Raw genomic sequence first — 16,272 nt, 5'->3', positions numbered from 1 at the left:
ACATTCATAACATTCATAACTGCAAATACAAAAATGACACATGCATACAAATAGGATTAATACATTCAGTAGATCATAACCTTTCCATAGTTACATGGCATATGTAGCATAAAACACATTCTAAGCATATTTCCATAAAGCCTTATGGGAGGTACTGTCACAACTGCCTCTCCCTCTCTCCTTCTTGTAGGGTGACCAGATGAGAGACGTGAAATATCGGGACGTGGGCGGGGCGGGGGGTTTGCTGACAGAGCAACAGCAACAAAAAAACAACAACAAAACCCACCAAGAGCCAACGGCAGAGAAAAAACAAAAATAAAGGCAAAAAACCCCAAGAAACCTAAGAGCCGCCAGAGCATAGGGAAAATTGGTGGGGATGAGCACCCCTGGCAGCTCCATGCCCCATCCCCCTGCACCAGCTTGCCTTCACTCTGCCTCCACCTCCCCTGAGCTGGCTGCCACGTCCTGCTTCTCCCCACTCCCTCCAGCGCTTGAGCTGCCATACAGCTGATTCATGCAAGCCTGGGAGGGAGGGGTGAGGAGGAGGAATGCAGCGTGGTTGGGGAAGAGGTGGGGCCAGGGTGGGGATTTGGGGAGGCATCCAATAGGGCAGTGAGGGGGTGGGGCTGGAGGAGCGGCCAGGGCAGAGATTTGGGAGGGATCCAATGGGAGAGGGAGGGGAGAAATCGGGGCGGGACCAGGTGGAGTTGGAGCGGGGGGGGCGCGAGCCCCCTCCGCCTGTGCACCAGAGGGCAAAATATCGGGACAATTCATGTTCCAACTGAACATCGGTCGGAACGTGGGACAAACAAGTAAATATCGGGACAGTCCTGATAGAATCGGAACGTCTGGTCACCCTACCTTCTTGTCTTCCTCTCTTTTCTCCTGCTGCTGTGCTAGGGGATGTTCATGTTAATCTCACCACTCTATGACATCACAATAAACTGTGGGCTCAGTGATGGAGTGCAGTCAAACAAGGTTCTGCACATGGATTCTGGCTACAGATTATTGTGCCACTTCTCTTGCAATGGAAACTACACTTTAGCCCAGTTTCCTGATAAACCCTCTTTCCCAGCCCTCTGCATGTTCTGAGTGATGGCTGACAGTGCCTGTTTTGTTCTTCTAAAAAGACTTCACAGGCAACAGAACTTGAATGGACATCTTTCTCATCACGTTTCTAGCAGGATTCTGATGCAAAAGGTCCTGCTGCCAGTTTCTTGCATTTACAGAGATTGTGGGTTCTTTTAATTTAGCATAAACTTTTTTTAGGTGTGGGGTCTATCTTATCCCATAAAGTTCCAAAACAAGGAAAAAGATACCAATGTTAACACTATTTTAAAAGACTTCAGAGATCAGAAGTTAAGAGGAGGAAAATGAAATAAAGAACCATGAAGTTGCTGTCTGAATTTTATACACATATATGTGTATTGTGACAGACCCAGACCAGTGGGGTACAGGAGCCTGGTAGAGGGCAAATATACTGGTCACTGGGTGAGTAGTTTTCTGTTCCCTGAGTGACCAGAGCAGGGGCTGCACTAGAGTAATCAGGAACCTGCTAGAACCAATTAAGGCAGACAGGCTGATTAGAACACCTGCAGTCAGCAAGGCAGGCTAATCAGGGCACCTGGGTTTAAAAGCTCACTTCAGTTTGTGGTGTGTGTGTGTGAGGAGCTGGGAGCAAGAGGTGCAAGGAGCTGAGAGTGAGAGTGAGAGGGTGTGCTGCTGGAGGACTAAGGATACAAGTGTTATCGACACCAAGAGGAAGGTTCTGTGGTGAGGATAAAAAAGGTGTTTGAGGAAGGAAGTAGCCCAGGGAGTTGTAGCTGTCATGCAGCTATTACAAGAGCACTATAGACAGCTGCAATCCACAGGCCCTGGGCTGGAACCCGGAGTAGAGGGTGGCCCAGGTTCCCCCCAAACCTCCCAACTCCTGATCAGACACAGGAGGAGTTGATTCAGACTGCAGGTTCCACCAGAGGGGAAGATCACTGCGGTGAGCAAATCTGCCAATGAGCGCAGGACCCATCAAGGTAGAGGAGGAACTTTGTCACAGTATATATTCACACACACACACACACACACAGAGACAGAGATAGAGATAGTCTCTCTCTTATGGAGTTATTTTCATTGGCTGCAATTTTTTCAGCCAACTTCGTCACAAACCACTCTTCGGACATTTTCAAATAGCACAGTTATTCTCCTATGCTGTACTATGTTACTGATGAAACATCTTCTATTGTAGTGACATAGTCGATGATTTACATCCTGATCCTGAATATCGAAGAAGATAATAAATCAATGACTTCCTCAACTAAATCTATGAGACTACAAAATCCTATTTTATATGCATCTGGCTCACTGGTTTTTAGACTGATGTTTTGGCAGACTTGTTTGCCTGTATTGTCACTGGAGAGTAGACGATACTTCATATATTTTCCATTTAGTGTATTACTCATTCAGTTTGCCAGCATTCAGGTGGCAAGATGAAGAAGAACAGCTGGAAATGGCATCTTCTTAGCATCAAACAGATTTAGGAACAAGCTGCTTTTGCCCTTACTAGATAATGAATGAAGGTTGAAACTCCTGGGCTTTTGTGAACAGATTTACAACACAAGTACCCACTATGAATCAAAAGGATGATTTTAAATCCTCTGAGGTATACGTTTTCCTGTAGAATCAATGAAGAATTTAAAGGTGAAAAGTTTTTTTCTCCATTATTTCAGCTGAAACCTAAACAAGACACAAACTTAGTTCCAGATCCTGCAAATGCTTATGCACATAAGTAGTCCTATTGACTTAAATAAGACCATTGATATCAGTAAAATTACTTGTTTAAGTACTTCCAGGATTGGGGCCTTAAAATTTCTTTATTAATTCTTATGGGCAGATCATCCCCTCTGAAGGATTTCTTCACTGAGAGTACAGGAAACTCAATAAAATCCCACTTACAGAGTTCTCACCTGGTTGTTCAGGGAGGGGAGGGGCATGGGGCAGGATTTGCACATGCACAGGCACCACATACATGGAGAACTGGCAGCAGGTTACATCAACTCTCGAAAACCATGCAGACCTTGGATGCTCCACCAGAGTTATCTCCATGGAGGTCCTGGGGCCTCTACACTGCTTCAGGTCCTCCCACCATGCGAGCAGGAATTCTATGCCCATGGACTTCCCCAGCCTTTGCCCACAATCCCCCTTCCAAGAGAGGATAATGGAGGAGGAAAGCAAGTAAAATAAATGTCAACACACTCAACTGGGTTTTTTTCCTCACAGCATGTAGCTTTTGTCTACATGTAGCTTTTTCTTAAAATTTTCTACTGTTACTGGAAGATTTTAAGCAAAATCTTAGTGGAGACATAGGCAAAGGTCTGGCTCACTGCTTTGCCCCTAGTGTGATGATTATACCTGTGCAAAGTGAGTGAGTGTGTATGATTGGATAACGTTTTAGACTCTCTTGCATAGGTATAAATGGCTGCAGAAAGTGCAAGGTTCTGGATTATTAAGCCCCAAACAACTACAACTTACCTCCCTTACATAGGACCAGAAGAACTGGTTTGCATTTTCTACTTCAAACTTTTTATTTTGCCTATATGTAAACAAGAAATTATTAATTGATCACTGGAAAAATGTGTAAACAGTGAGGTGGCAAAGTATGCAGGCGATAAAAAAATTTCAAGATAGTTAAGCCCAAAGCAGACTGCGAAGAGCTACAAAGGGATCTCACAAAACTGGGTGACTGGGCAACAAAATGGCAGATGAAATTCAGTGTTGATAAATGCAAAGTAATGCACATTGGAAAACATAATCCCAACTATACATATAAAATGATGGGGTCTAAATTGGCCCTTTAAATCTCTGCCCGAGCTCCGATGGTAGAACCCCAGGGTAACGGTGGCAGCCCAGGGCTCCAGCGGTGATTTAAAGGGCTTGGGGCTCCTGGCTGCAACGGAGCGCTGGGCCCTTTAAATCGCTGACAGAGCCCCAGGGGCTCCCGGCTGCCGCTGCTACCCCAGAATTCAGGGCTTTCTTGGCAATTTAAAGGGTCTGGGGCTCCGCTGCAGTAGTGGTGGCTGGGAGCCCCAGGCCCTTTAAATTACTGGCCTGGGGAAGCTGGTCCAGTCCAGCACAGCATACCGGTTCTTGCCAGTATGCCATACTGAACCGTATTGGCTAACTTTCACCTTTGGATTCCATGTTTTATGTCTCATTGATTTCCATATCAAGTATATGCATCTTCCAGATAACACAATTGTTTATAAAATTGCCAACCCTGCAACCACAGCTGGAAACTGAGACTCAGAGGGTCTGTTAGATATGTCCTTCAAATACACCCATGCAAGTCCATTATATTTAAATTGTGTTCTCAGTGACACCTGTGGAACCCAGGCTCACCCTACACCTGTCAAGGGGTTTGTACAGGTGTAACTGATGAAATTTAGTGGACAATTATGTTAATGATACACAAGCAGGAATAGATTCCAACTTGGTATCTCTTAGCTCCATTAGCTGTGCAGAGGTAATAGGAATAAAATGTAATAGATTTATTTCATCCTTATAGTCACCAGATGTCACCAAAAGAGCAGTTTTGTTGAATAAGAAGATGCTATATTTTTCCAGAGTTGGAAGACTTTTGAACTTTTCAATTTTTTTTAAAGTAAAACCTATTTATGAGTCCAAACTACCTGACAATGTCTGTAGTGTGCCCTGAGATCCTTGCATGAGAGAGGCTAAACAAGGGCAAAGCATAATTATTTCAACATAGGTAAAGAAAAATTTCCACTGTGTTTTACAAGACAGACCATACTGCTAGATAATTATATATTTTAAAAATATATCATTTATAATTTAAAAAAATTCAGAAACTGAGCAAATTTTTCTTTCTCCATGGCTGTTAGGTCCAGTCGGACATCCTGCAGGCAGGTATGTTTATGACAGGGAGAAACCAGAGTTGGATCTTATGAACTTCCTCTCTGCACTCTTTTGGCTGTATCCCCAAACAAGGAACATTCCACAACTCCTTTCTTACAAGGTGTCACTTGAGGAACAAATCCCACCCACCCCTCTTGCAGCCTGGACTTAGAGTGGAGCTATTGTTCCAGCTCTGACTCACTTTTGTTACATCTTGGTAAGCCTCCATACCTTGTTCATCCTTCTTGAACTGAGCTTGGGAGGCTTGCAAATTCCCTCTCCCCTAGGACAGTGAGCCAAGGCCATTACCTGGGCTTGTAGAGGGGACAAGTGTGCTGTGGTGACTGACCTGGCCATTTTTCCATAATAGCAGGGAAAAGTGAAGTGGGATATGAGGTGGGACAGGAGACCAGAGCATATGGCTACAGAGCAAGGAGAAGAAATTGAAGCAGGCTTGGTAGGATCCAAGGTCAGGCTGCACGCTCAGTTTGCTGTCCATGTCAGGTCTGGATGGAGAAGATCTAGAAGATTACTTGGTGGGGTACTATTGTTGACTGATTACAACATATAAAATTGAAGGGAAAGGCCTTGGGTCCAGATCAAGACTAAAAAGCACCTGTCCAGGTGCTAGGTGATTGGGTGTACTTTTAAAAGTGCAATGACATTTTAAAATTGTGATACAGCAGGGCCAGAGGGCAGCAGGAGAGTGGTAGATGGGAAGTATTTAAGCCCTAGGTTGATCAGGGCCTTAGTACCTGGGGACTAGGGAAAGATTACTACAGGGTAATTGGGGCACCTGGAGTCAGTTAAGGCCCCACTAGGGTGACCAGATAGCAAGGGTGAAAAATCAGGATGGGGTGGGGGGTAATAAGTACCTATAAAAGACAAAGCCCCAAATATCGGAACTGTCCCTACAAAATTGGGACATCTGGTCACCCTAGTCCCTGACCAAGACCTAATAAACCCCCCCTGCTTAGTGAAGGAGCAGGAGTAGACTAGTGTTTGGAGGAGTGTTGTTGCTAGCTAGAAAACCATACCGGGGAAGGGAAACCCTGCCTGAGCACAGAGGACTGAGGGAAACCCTACCCCAGGGGAAAGAGGGTATGCAGCCCGCAAAGCTGAAGGAGTGGGACCCAGAGCCCACAATGCTCAAGAATAGGGGCAAGGAGCGGCACTCTGACTCCCCCACATGAAGGAGAAGTGTGGGACCCACCACAGTAACATCGGCCATTTGCCAATCAATAAATTAAATAAATAACAGCTTCCTCCAAACCAGAAAATCAAAGTGAACTATCCAGAGGTTGACACTAACCCACCCACAGCACTTCTCATGGTGAAAATCTAGTCCTAAAAATAGAAAATATTTTTCTGTCCCTCTAATGACCACTCTGACTGTTACCATCTAATTTCAGCAGGCTGTTTGGCACCTATTTTTGCAATGATCTTGTTGAATTTTCCCCATACCTCTGTCTCCCCAGAAGCCTAAAAAAAAAAGATTGACTTTCTGAGTATGCTGCAAAGCCTATGGAGACAATGTTAAGGGTTTGTGAGATGTAAGGAAGAAACAGAGCTATGCAAATAATGGATTTTTTTGGTTTGGTTGTTGAACTGTTAAAAAATGTTTTGGATCAACCCAACCATTCTGTTTGGTTTCCAACTTTTTTGACCCTTTTAATTATTTAAAAATAAAACTGAAGTAATTTTTTTAAAGTTCCAACTTAAAAATGACAAAACAAATTGTTTTTTAAATTATTTTTCATTTTTTTCAACCAACACAATTTGCTGAATTCAACACAAATTAGCAAAATGTTTCAGTTGACCCAAATATGTTTTGTTTGTTTGTTTGTTTGTTTTGAAGGAGAAAAGTTTAGTCTGAAAAATTTTGCTCAGCTTTAGGAAGAAACAGAGACTGAGTCATGTCTAAGAGTGAAAAATAAAACTATATCAGACAACATAAGAGAGGAATAGGGACCTCATTTATTTCTTATTGAAACAAAATCTCCCGGTTTCACATGGGATAGTCAGGGCATTAGGATGAAGATAGTTTAAAGAGGCAATGTGAACCTTTTGAAGAAGTGTTTGTCGGCATTTGGGTCTGTATCCCTTTAAACAAACAAGGAATTGATAGAAATGGTGTACATGGTTTGTGAGCAACCAATAAGCTTGTCATCTCAGGTCCAGGAGTAAAACAATAAGAAACAAGATGTGTGGTTCTGTCACACGACAGCCATCTCAGGAAATCTTCAGCAGATAGAATTACCCACAACATGGTCTTGTCACCATTACGACAATGTATTGTACAATCTTTTTTAGCAACAATGAGGCAATACATCCAGTTTCCTTAAACTTTTTTTCAGCAAGTCATTTATTAACAATGATGCAATATTTGCATTGTTAGACTCGCTTGATGGAAAAGCTCCTGTGATTGAACCTGATTATTCATCAGAAGAAAATAAATAATCTGTATGATTGTGATACAGCAGGGCCAGAGGGCAGCAGCATGAGAGTGTTAGCAGGGGGCCTTATTCCCTGCCAAGGGAGGAAGGTTTGTTTTAGATTAACTAGAGCACCTGACTTCAGTCATGTGATAAAAACCCCTGCTTCAGTCAGACAGTGTGGGAGTTGAAGGAGGAAGGTTTGATTGGAGCAGAGTGCAGGTTGCAGAAGTGGGAGAAGAGAGAGTTTGATAAGAGAGAAATAGAAAGTTTGGAGGAGTGCTGCAGTGGATTGTGAAGTCCAGAAGAAACCCTAGGTAAGGGGCACCAGGCTTGTGTAGAAGGAGGCAAGAAGCCCTTCACAAGCTGAAGGATAGGAGAGGAAGTAACCCAGGGAAGGAACCGCTAAGTCAAGTGGTTCACCACAACCCTCAGGGCCCTGGGTTGGACTGGAGTGAGGGCAGGCCAGGTCCCTCCCTCTCCACTCCCCTCCTCCAAGGACACTAGTGGAGTAATTAAGAACCGGTTCAGAGGCAAGCAATAGCGCCTTGAACCTACCCCAGAGAAGAGAAAGCGCGAGACCCAGCAGAACAGTACCGGCAATTTGCCACAATGATATATCATGTCCATTCATACTCTGGATAAACTAGAAGCACTTAAGAAAACAAAATGTCCACGTCTGAAACAAAATGTCTAATTCTTTATTGATTGTACTTTGTTCTTGAAGATATAGCATATGTTTTCATGAGTGCGTCAAGCAACAAGGCTTATAGTCAGATATATATATATATATATATATTTAGACTAACGTGTTATGATATATAGATATATATATATCATTACATATGTTAGTCTAAATAAAGAGTTTTAAAAGTTCATTCTTCAGCACTGGATGAATTGTTCGCTTTTATGTCAGTTAATAGGTTTTTTCTTCTGAGTCACTGTAACAAAAACAGAACTCAGGCTCAAAAACTTCAAAAGTGCTTTCTGTGCGTTGACAATTCTTACAAGCAGTAGAGGAAAATTCCCCCAAGTTCTAAATATTTGGACAGACCACTGGCCTCTGTTGAGCCAGGAGGAAAAATATTTGTCTTCTCTTCTTTTTTGAAATATATAATGAATGAGTATAGATTCTAACTGTCCAGTATACCATTTCTCCAATTAAATGCTGCATTTGATCCATGGGTTAACGTCTTAATTGGTGGGTTAATCATCTGCCATCTATTCTCCTCTTTAAGCTCTTCACAGAAACACATGCCCAGTGAAGGTATCTGGAAAAACAGAGAGATTTCAACAGGACTTTGTATTAGAACTTTCCTGAATACACTGGAAATGGGGGAGACATACCATATAGACTGAAAGTACAGCACAATTAAACAGTTTGCATTGTGGAACAGAAGTGTGTATCTTGAGAGCATTTTAGGAATACAGATCAAGATATTGTCCCACTTGACCTAAGATGAATTGGTAGCATGAGGAAATCCTATCTGTTGGACACTAGTGGACCTTGTGTCAGCTCCATAAGCTCTTCCAGCTATGTTCTTCCTATCTCATGCATCATCACCAGTAACAAACACACTGCTGACCAAATTCTCCCCTCCCTAACACCAGTGCAACAGGTATAATGGAAGGGAAAATTTGGCTTACAGAATCTTTGTTACCGGTGATTATGTACAAACCAGAAAGCATAGGTTGATCATCAGATCCCAGGATGAGCTTCTAATGCTGGCAACACAGATCACTCTTTTATTCATAAACTGACCAAATACGATTTGGGCTCACTGAGACACAGTGAACATGGTACCCCACTGTACCGCTTTACGGACTGACTTTTCCAAATGGGAGCTGTACTTTCTTGACGTAGGCTGCACAACATCTTGGGAGATGCAAAGGGGACACGGTTATCCATCTTAGTGACAGACAAACCAAGATACCTAGGGGGAGATTTTCAAAGGCACACCTGGCAGTTCGATGTGTACCTCCCAGTAACTTTCAATGGGAATCTGGTGCCATGGTACCTTTGAAAATCTTCACCAGAGAGAACATGATATGCCCAAGGTCACATGGCAATTGACTGGTAGAACTCATATCTCTTGACAGTCATTTGTGTGCTAGAACTACTGAACAGAGCTCCCTCCAGAATCAGAGAGTAACTCTTGTTAGTGGGCAGCTGAGAAAACAAACAGCCCATTGCTTGAGTAGGTTCCTTACTGAAAATATACCAAGGAGAAAACAGTGGGCAAGAGCTTCCTGTTGGAAAAACTTCTTACCTTTCTAACCAATGAGGCAAAATCATTGCTGTCTCTGGCTGGGAGCCCTAGTACAGGTCGAGTGAAGGAATCCAGGGATGAGCCATGACCCACTATCAGGATGATACCTGATACACCAAAATATTTAAAGGAAGGAAGAAAGAAAACTATAACTTTACAATTCACTGTGTGTTGGTTATGCTTATTGGCTGTTTTTGTGTTGTTCATCTTTGCAGAGCTGTGTGACATACAAACTGAGCAGGTGTAAATATCCTGTTTGGTGTGTTTCATGCAATTCAGCTAACGAGAGCAAGCATTTGCTGGGGGGAAATGAAGCTTTCCAAATAAATAAATAAATAAATAAAAGGAAGCTCCCTTACAGCATCAAGTCACATCCTGACAAACTAAGACCCTGCATATGATATGATTTAGCAATGGAGTATTTCACTTCTTTATGTTTAGTCTTGCCTATTTCTATTTTAAGTAATAGATATATTAATTTAATATGATGTTTAATAATCTACCTCAAAGACAGGGCAATACCAAGCATCCACACTAAATGTATTTCTTATGGCAAAGCTGTTTCCGATCCTGCCATTGAAAACATGAGGCACTGAACACGAGAATGTGAAATATTTACCGTTGCTTGTGCAGTCACTGACAATCTGTTTTACAACTGCAGAGCATCTGCTTACATACTCTTCATAACTTTCCGATGGCACCAGGGAGGAAAGTGGGAAAGTACATCTGATAATAAAATCCACAGAGGAGTCACTCATCTAGGTAACATTTGTTTGTATATTGGCATATTGCCAACATTGTCAGTAAACAAACTGGTACCTATACACCATCTCTACCTCAGAGACTGCACTGATCTGAAGCATGGTACTTCAGCTCACACCAAACAGTAGCTTTCTCTGCAAGTAATCCAACTGAATCCAATAGAGGAACTCACAGAATAAGATACTATCCAATGTGAATAAGGGTAGCACAATCTGTCCCTTAGTAAACCTCACAATGGATCATGCTGTTTATAAGAAATATACCCTAGAAATGCTTGTGTTTGGGGGAAAAAAATACAAGTATAGGCTCCTCCAGGCAAGAACATTAAAAAAAATCATTGTCCCTGTAGCATGGATTTTAGGCTTAAAAACTGAGCCAAACCCTGAAGTCTGTGCTCAGTTCTTACCTATACAGAACTCCCACTGACACTAATGAAATGGCTGATTCCAGGATTTGGCCCCTTGGCTTGAGTGTCCCTTTAAAAATCCCTACCTGCGCCTGCTTTGACAAAACAAATTAAACAATCCTTCTTTGCTTTTTACTTCAAAATAAATCTTTATAAAGACCAGTGAGAATATTTATTAATATTGCACCAGTCTTAGGATTTTGGGCAGTTGTGCCTTCAAGATCTGACCTTATAGTTTCTTTTACTTATAGGTGTCCCCTGCATGTAAAAAATAGTGTTTACAAATTAAGGGCCAGATCTTCAGCTGCTATAAATCAGCATATCTCCACTAAACAGCTGAGGATCTGGCCTGAAAGATTTAGGGTTCTGCCATCAAGTCTAGAGTAAATGGACAAAGGCAAGTTTTTATTTCCTTCATTATTTCCTTCTATAAAGTCACCTCTCCTGTTAGCTGGAGACCTGCATAGCTACAGGTTGCTCTGCCTCATGCAATGGCTGTGTTCCAGGAAACTATACCAGCTAACTTCTTTCAACCACACAGAAGATCAGAATCTGATCATCTTATCTCACCCACTTAAAACACTGTGTGCAGCATGAGCAGTGAATAGGTAGGAAGTAGATTGATGTATTGTAGGGCTATTGTACTATACCTGTCATACAGTACAAAAGTGAATTTCAGACTGTTCTCAGAGCTTTTAAACCATGGGACCATCACTGAATAAGAGATACAATAAATAGATTGATGGTTAAGCCTTCCTCCTCTACTTTTACAGGGACCCATTCAACATAGAATCCAAACATCAATTCAGAAAGCAGGGAATAAATAGTAACCAAAAACCTGTGAGGAATACAGATATCTCTCAGAGTGTGATCATTGATACCAGGTCATTCTGTGTATTACAGTAGTATCAAGAGACACCAAGTGAGACCAAAGCTCCATACTGTAGGTACTGTACATATTGGATATGTGTGGAAGCAGTCCCTGCCCCAAGTAGCTTGCAATCTAAATAGACAAGAAAAACAAAATGTGAAAGAGGAAACAGAAGTAGAGAGGTTAAGTGATTTGCCTAACAGATCAGTGGCTGATTCAGGAACAGAACCCAGGTACCCTAACACCCAGTCCAGCACCCTATCCATTAGACAATGCTGCTGCTTTAATGTCATTAGAGATCAACTTAGATTAGACTGAGTAACTTCACTGATGGGGTGTGATTAGGGTCCTGACCAGAAGAAGGTCACAACTTTTACTTAAATAATCTAAATGTCAATCAGTGGGTAGAGATATCTTATGTGACTTTGCAGAAATCTCACTACTGAACACAGTCCTTTCAGGAAGGTTACAGACTTCACTGACTCTTCTGTGACCTAGAGATGCTATCTTATGCAAACAGTACTAGGAGCAATGTGAAACTTTGATGGTGTCTACTGATTTGGAGAGCCCCCATGGCAATGGAGTATTTGAGGAATACAATATCTGTATATCAATAGCAAGGATCAGCATTACTGAGCAAGAGTCAGTAATGGAGTTAAAAAGCAAAGCTTAGACCTCGATTGGCCTGGCCATAAACATAGAAAAGAAACAAGTGCAATGGCTGTTCCCAAAAGAAATAATAGTGAAGATGCTGAAGACAGGAGGAGCCAAAGGAGTTGGAAGGAATGGGGTTGCAAAGTTACATGTATTGGGAGAATATGGTAACAGTAGCTACTGGAGACAGTGGATTTTGACCCTGACCATGTGACAGGAATTAACCTTTTTTAACACTGACTTATGGCAGATGACCGGGGCTAGGAAATAATAGCCTCTTATAATCACTCATGTGGGGTGGGGATAGAGAGAATAGAAATGTGAACTATACTTCTGAATGAAATTTGGAGGAAGGAGCACAGGTTTCAGCAGAGAAGATTTTGGAAAAGGCACCAGGAAGCCAGTCTGTGTACATGTGACTAGAATGGTATCTGCAGTTGCAGCATCTATACAAACAGTTCTCTTAATAAACAGACAGTTTTGTTTTAGAAACATGGAGATCTCTCATGTTAGTACCCTGGGGAAGGACACTATACTGTTTTCACTGATGTACAAAATGCATATTTATAGTTTGTTTAGGTTATTCAGATGCTGGCTGGCTCCAATGTTGCAACACTTTACAGTTTTCCCTTCCACCCATTAAGCGCTTTACCTATCTTCAATCATGGCCTGTCTCTATGGGGTCTTATATCAACTGATTGGTTGATTGATTGATTTTAGATTAGTGAGTTTGTATGGAAAGTGAGAAACTAGAGAAAGTAGTAACTTTGCTGTGAATAGTTTTGAACCTAGGAAAATGAAAGGGTTTGTCTATTCACTCACTCTTAAACTAAGGATTTTGCTCTGTGTTGAGAAATACTATAAAGGCACAACACTTTTTTACTTGTCCACACATGGAAAACCCCAGAGTTAGGTACCTTTATTAACCGAGTGATTTTCTGGGTTTGGCCGTGCACTGTGGGAGTAATGCAGCATGGCACTGTGAACCAAAAAAAAAAGAGGCTAGAATAGATTCAATGCCTGGTGTCATTTCCTGTTCTGCTGTGGTTTACAAATATTCAGAACCTGCACCGTACCACAGAATTGAATTGTGGAAGGCAGGGACAAAAAAAGGGGACTTTGCTGAGTGCAGTGATTATTTTTGAGCAAAACAAAAAATACCACAGAATTTAATGCAGAAATCTATTTTAATGGAACATTAACATCTCGACAACCTATACAATTAGAATGACAGATGCCTTGCTTTCTGTTCATCTCTTCCCCCAACGCCTTTGGGCTGCCCCTGGTTCCTACATCTCCCTGCTCCAGCGGTATGTGGGACATGAGCTCTGTCTCCCTTACACTTGCTGTTTAGAGGGACTTAGTTGAAAATTGGTGACTTTTTCTCACTGTTGAGATGTTCACATGTGGAACTGTGTGAATTTTGGTAGCTACGGGATCATATGAGATCAGCCCCTATTGGGACAAATTCTGAAATCCTCACTCAATTTTGAGCTGTGCACCAAGGAAAGGACTTGACCCCAACCCCCCATCAAAATACAATACAATTCTTTCTTGGTTGAAATGTGACATGACAGGAATTTTTTCACACTTAACAAATTATGGCTCATAGTTTTTAGCTAAAAGTAAAAACAAAAATATGGATGTCCATCACGAGAGTCTAAAATATTTAAATAATCAGCCATAGGTCTGATCTTGCAAACTTGAAGTCTCTGCCATTCACTTCGATAGGAACAGGATTCAGACCCTACACACACACTCACCCATCCATATACATGTAAGAATGATTTGCCCGTTAACATGTCACCTTGCCCAAAAGCAGTGAATTATGTAGTGAAAGAACTAACTATATATCTGCACATCCTATCTTGGGGCCAAACAATATAGACTTTACTCAGCCCTTACTCTGTCCATTGAAGTCAGTGGTCTAAATCCTGAATCATTCATTTTTGCAACCCTGTCTTGTGAGACTTCAGACTTGTCAAAAGCAAGAGGGGTATCAGAAATACACATTAACATACGGTACATGCAGCATTTACCTGTAACTGGGATCTATATTGTAAGTAGCCTCTGTCAGTTCTGTCAGTGCCATAAAGGAGGGAATTATTTTGTTGGCCTCCCACTTCGTCCATTCAAAGAGTCCAGGTTCTACCCTGATTTTAATTTTTTGTTCTAATTTAAGCCCTGCAATAAATAAGAGATTTTTTAAAAGGAAAGGTGCATTCAGAGCTTTAAGCTTTGACTGCACATGGCAACTTATTCCTGGTAATAATTTTATTAACAAAGTAAAAATATAATATAAAACAAAGACTATTAAGTACACATAATGTTGACTACATGGAGTCTCAGTCCTCCTAGATACCCTACTCCACATGCATAAACAATGCTTGGTAAAGTTCTGAAGCTAGCAACCCAGGGAGAGGAGAAGAAAGTACACCTCTACCCCTTTGTAATGCCACCCATTATGAAACAAAAAGACTAGTTTTTAATAATGTGGCAGTCTCAAACCTCTTGTTAGCAAAGGTAAACTTCCAGGAGAAACTTGCAGGTTTCTTTCCCCAGGTACCTGTCCCTCAGTGTAATGGAAACACTTGATTTTATGACCAAAATTATTCATGGAAGAGTTAAATTTAACAATTTGAGTCTAGCCAATATGTTAAATTCTACTTAATCTGAAATGTCTTTGTCTTATACAACATTAGATTCCGTTTTAACTTTATTGGATACAATTCAGTTGAATACGATTTTACTATTATAGTGGGGAAACTTTATTACTTCCTCACAGGATCACTTAGCCCTTGTTCTAGACAGAAGTATCTGTCAGCACTGATTAAAGGCAAAAGTAAATTTTCAAAAAGCCCTGCAGAATTTTAGCCACTCCACTCTCATTGGCTTAGAAGAAGATTGACTCAGAAATGTCCAGTGTGGTATAAGAACATAACCGTTTTGCTAACCTACCTTCTAACACGTGTTGAGCTGTCTGTATGCAGCGGAGAGCAGGGGAACAGTATACATGGCTAACTGCCTCTTGTTTCTCCTGCAGAGCTTCTCCTGCAAAACACATGAGAGTTGCTCTTTATAATCATTATTACTACTGCAAAATATTTCCCACAGATATTAGTTTGAACTTTATAATAAACTGACTTTGAATGCATTCATTCCTCTTTTTAATTCACTTTCAACAAATATTCTGGTGGACAAGCGTACCAGCAGGAATATTTGTGAGAAGAGGAAATGTTAAGTGAATACTAGAAAAACAGGTCATAGAAATATTTAAATTTGTAAAGGCACTTAGATACACTTATGGTAGATAGAGAAAGACAGATATTTGCACCACAACCCTATTTATGAGATTTATAATCATCAAAGCAGGGAATAGAAACACATCATGGATAGATGTATTCAATCTGACTACCAAATACAGCTGAAATATCAAATACTCCCAATGACCTACTGCTCACACACAATCTACAGACCAAGAAACTGCATGTCCTGCCCCACTCTAGCCAGTCAACAGAGATGCTACAATCAGGTCCAGCTTTACCATTTTTGCCGCCCCAAGCGAAAAAAAGAAGCCACTCGGACTGCCGCCCAAACTGCTGAAGCAGCAAAAAAAAAAAAAAAAGCCACCCCTTAGTGTGTGCCGCCCCAGGCATGTGCTTCCTCTGTTGGTGCCTGGAGCCAGCCCTGGCTACAGTTCACTGCTCCGGTTCAGACTAGAAGCAGAATGTACAGAGTTGCTCTGACCCTTCCCTGCCATAAGGTGGCAGGCTGGCTCTTGTACTACACAATAAATTGGCTCTGCTCCCCACCCTGCTGTACAGCTCCCACATGAAAGAGCAAGGTCCCTTTCCTGTGCCCATAAAGGAACTCTACCAGTTACACTGCCAGGAAGCATTCCTATGGTAAAGCCTGCATGTGCTTTCACAGATTACAGAAGTTTTTCTTCCACTCCTTTTCATTCCT

General features: G+C 41.6%; 1 protein-coding gene across 2 annotated transcripts in view; it reads right to left on the bottom strand.

Moving 5' to 3' along the window:
• Positions 1-8,392: 8,392 nt before the first annotated feature.
• The window catches only part of UBASH3A (ubiquitin associated and SH3 domain containing A), a 40,100-nt gene continuing 32,220 nt past the window's right edge, over positions 8,393-16,272 (bottom strand). The window contains exons 11-15 of one of the 2 annotated variants that reach the window (XM_032763727.2): positions 15,265-15,357; positions 14,346-14,490; positions 10,233-10,339; positions 9,614-9,720; positions 8,393-8,614 (exon numbers count right to left, since the gene is read on the bottom strand). In XM_032763727.2, coding sequence (XP_032619618.1) covers positions 8,477-8,614; positions 9,614-9,720; positions 10,233-10,339; positions 14,346-14,490; positions 15,265-15,357 — 590 coding nt within the window. In that variant the 3' untranslated portion in view covers positions 8,393-8,476. Of the gene's footprint in view, positions 8,615-9,613; positions 9,721-10,232; positions 10,340-13,150; positions 13,286-14,345; positions 14,491-15,264; positions 15,358-16,272 lie in introns of those variants that run through there. The other variant, XM_032763737.2, reaches the window with a different exon arrangement.

The sequence above is a fragment of the Chelonoidis abingdonii genome, chromosome 1, assembly GCF_003597395.2.
Source record: "Chelonoidis abingdonii isolate Lonesome George chromosome 1, CheloAbing_2.0, whole genome shotgun sequence".
Taxonomy (NCBI): Eukaryota; Metazoa; Chordata; order Testudines; family Testudinidae; genus Chelonoidis; species Chelonoidis abingdonii.
This window is presented reverse-complemented; position numbering and strand designations above follow the sequence as displayed.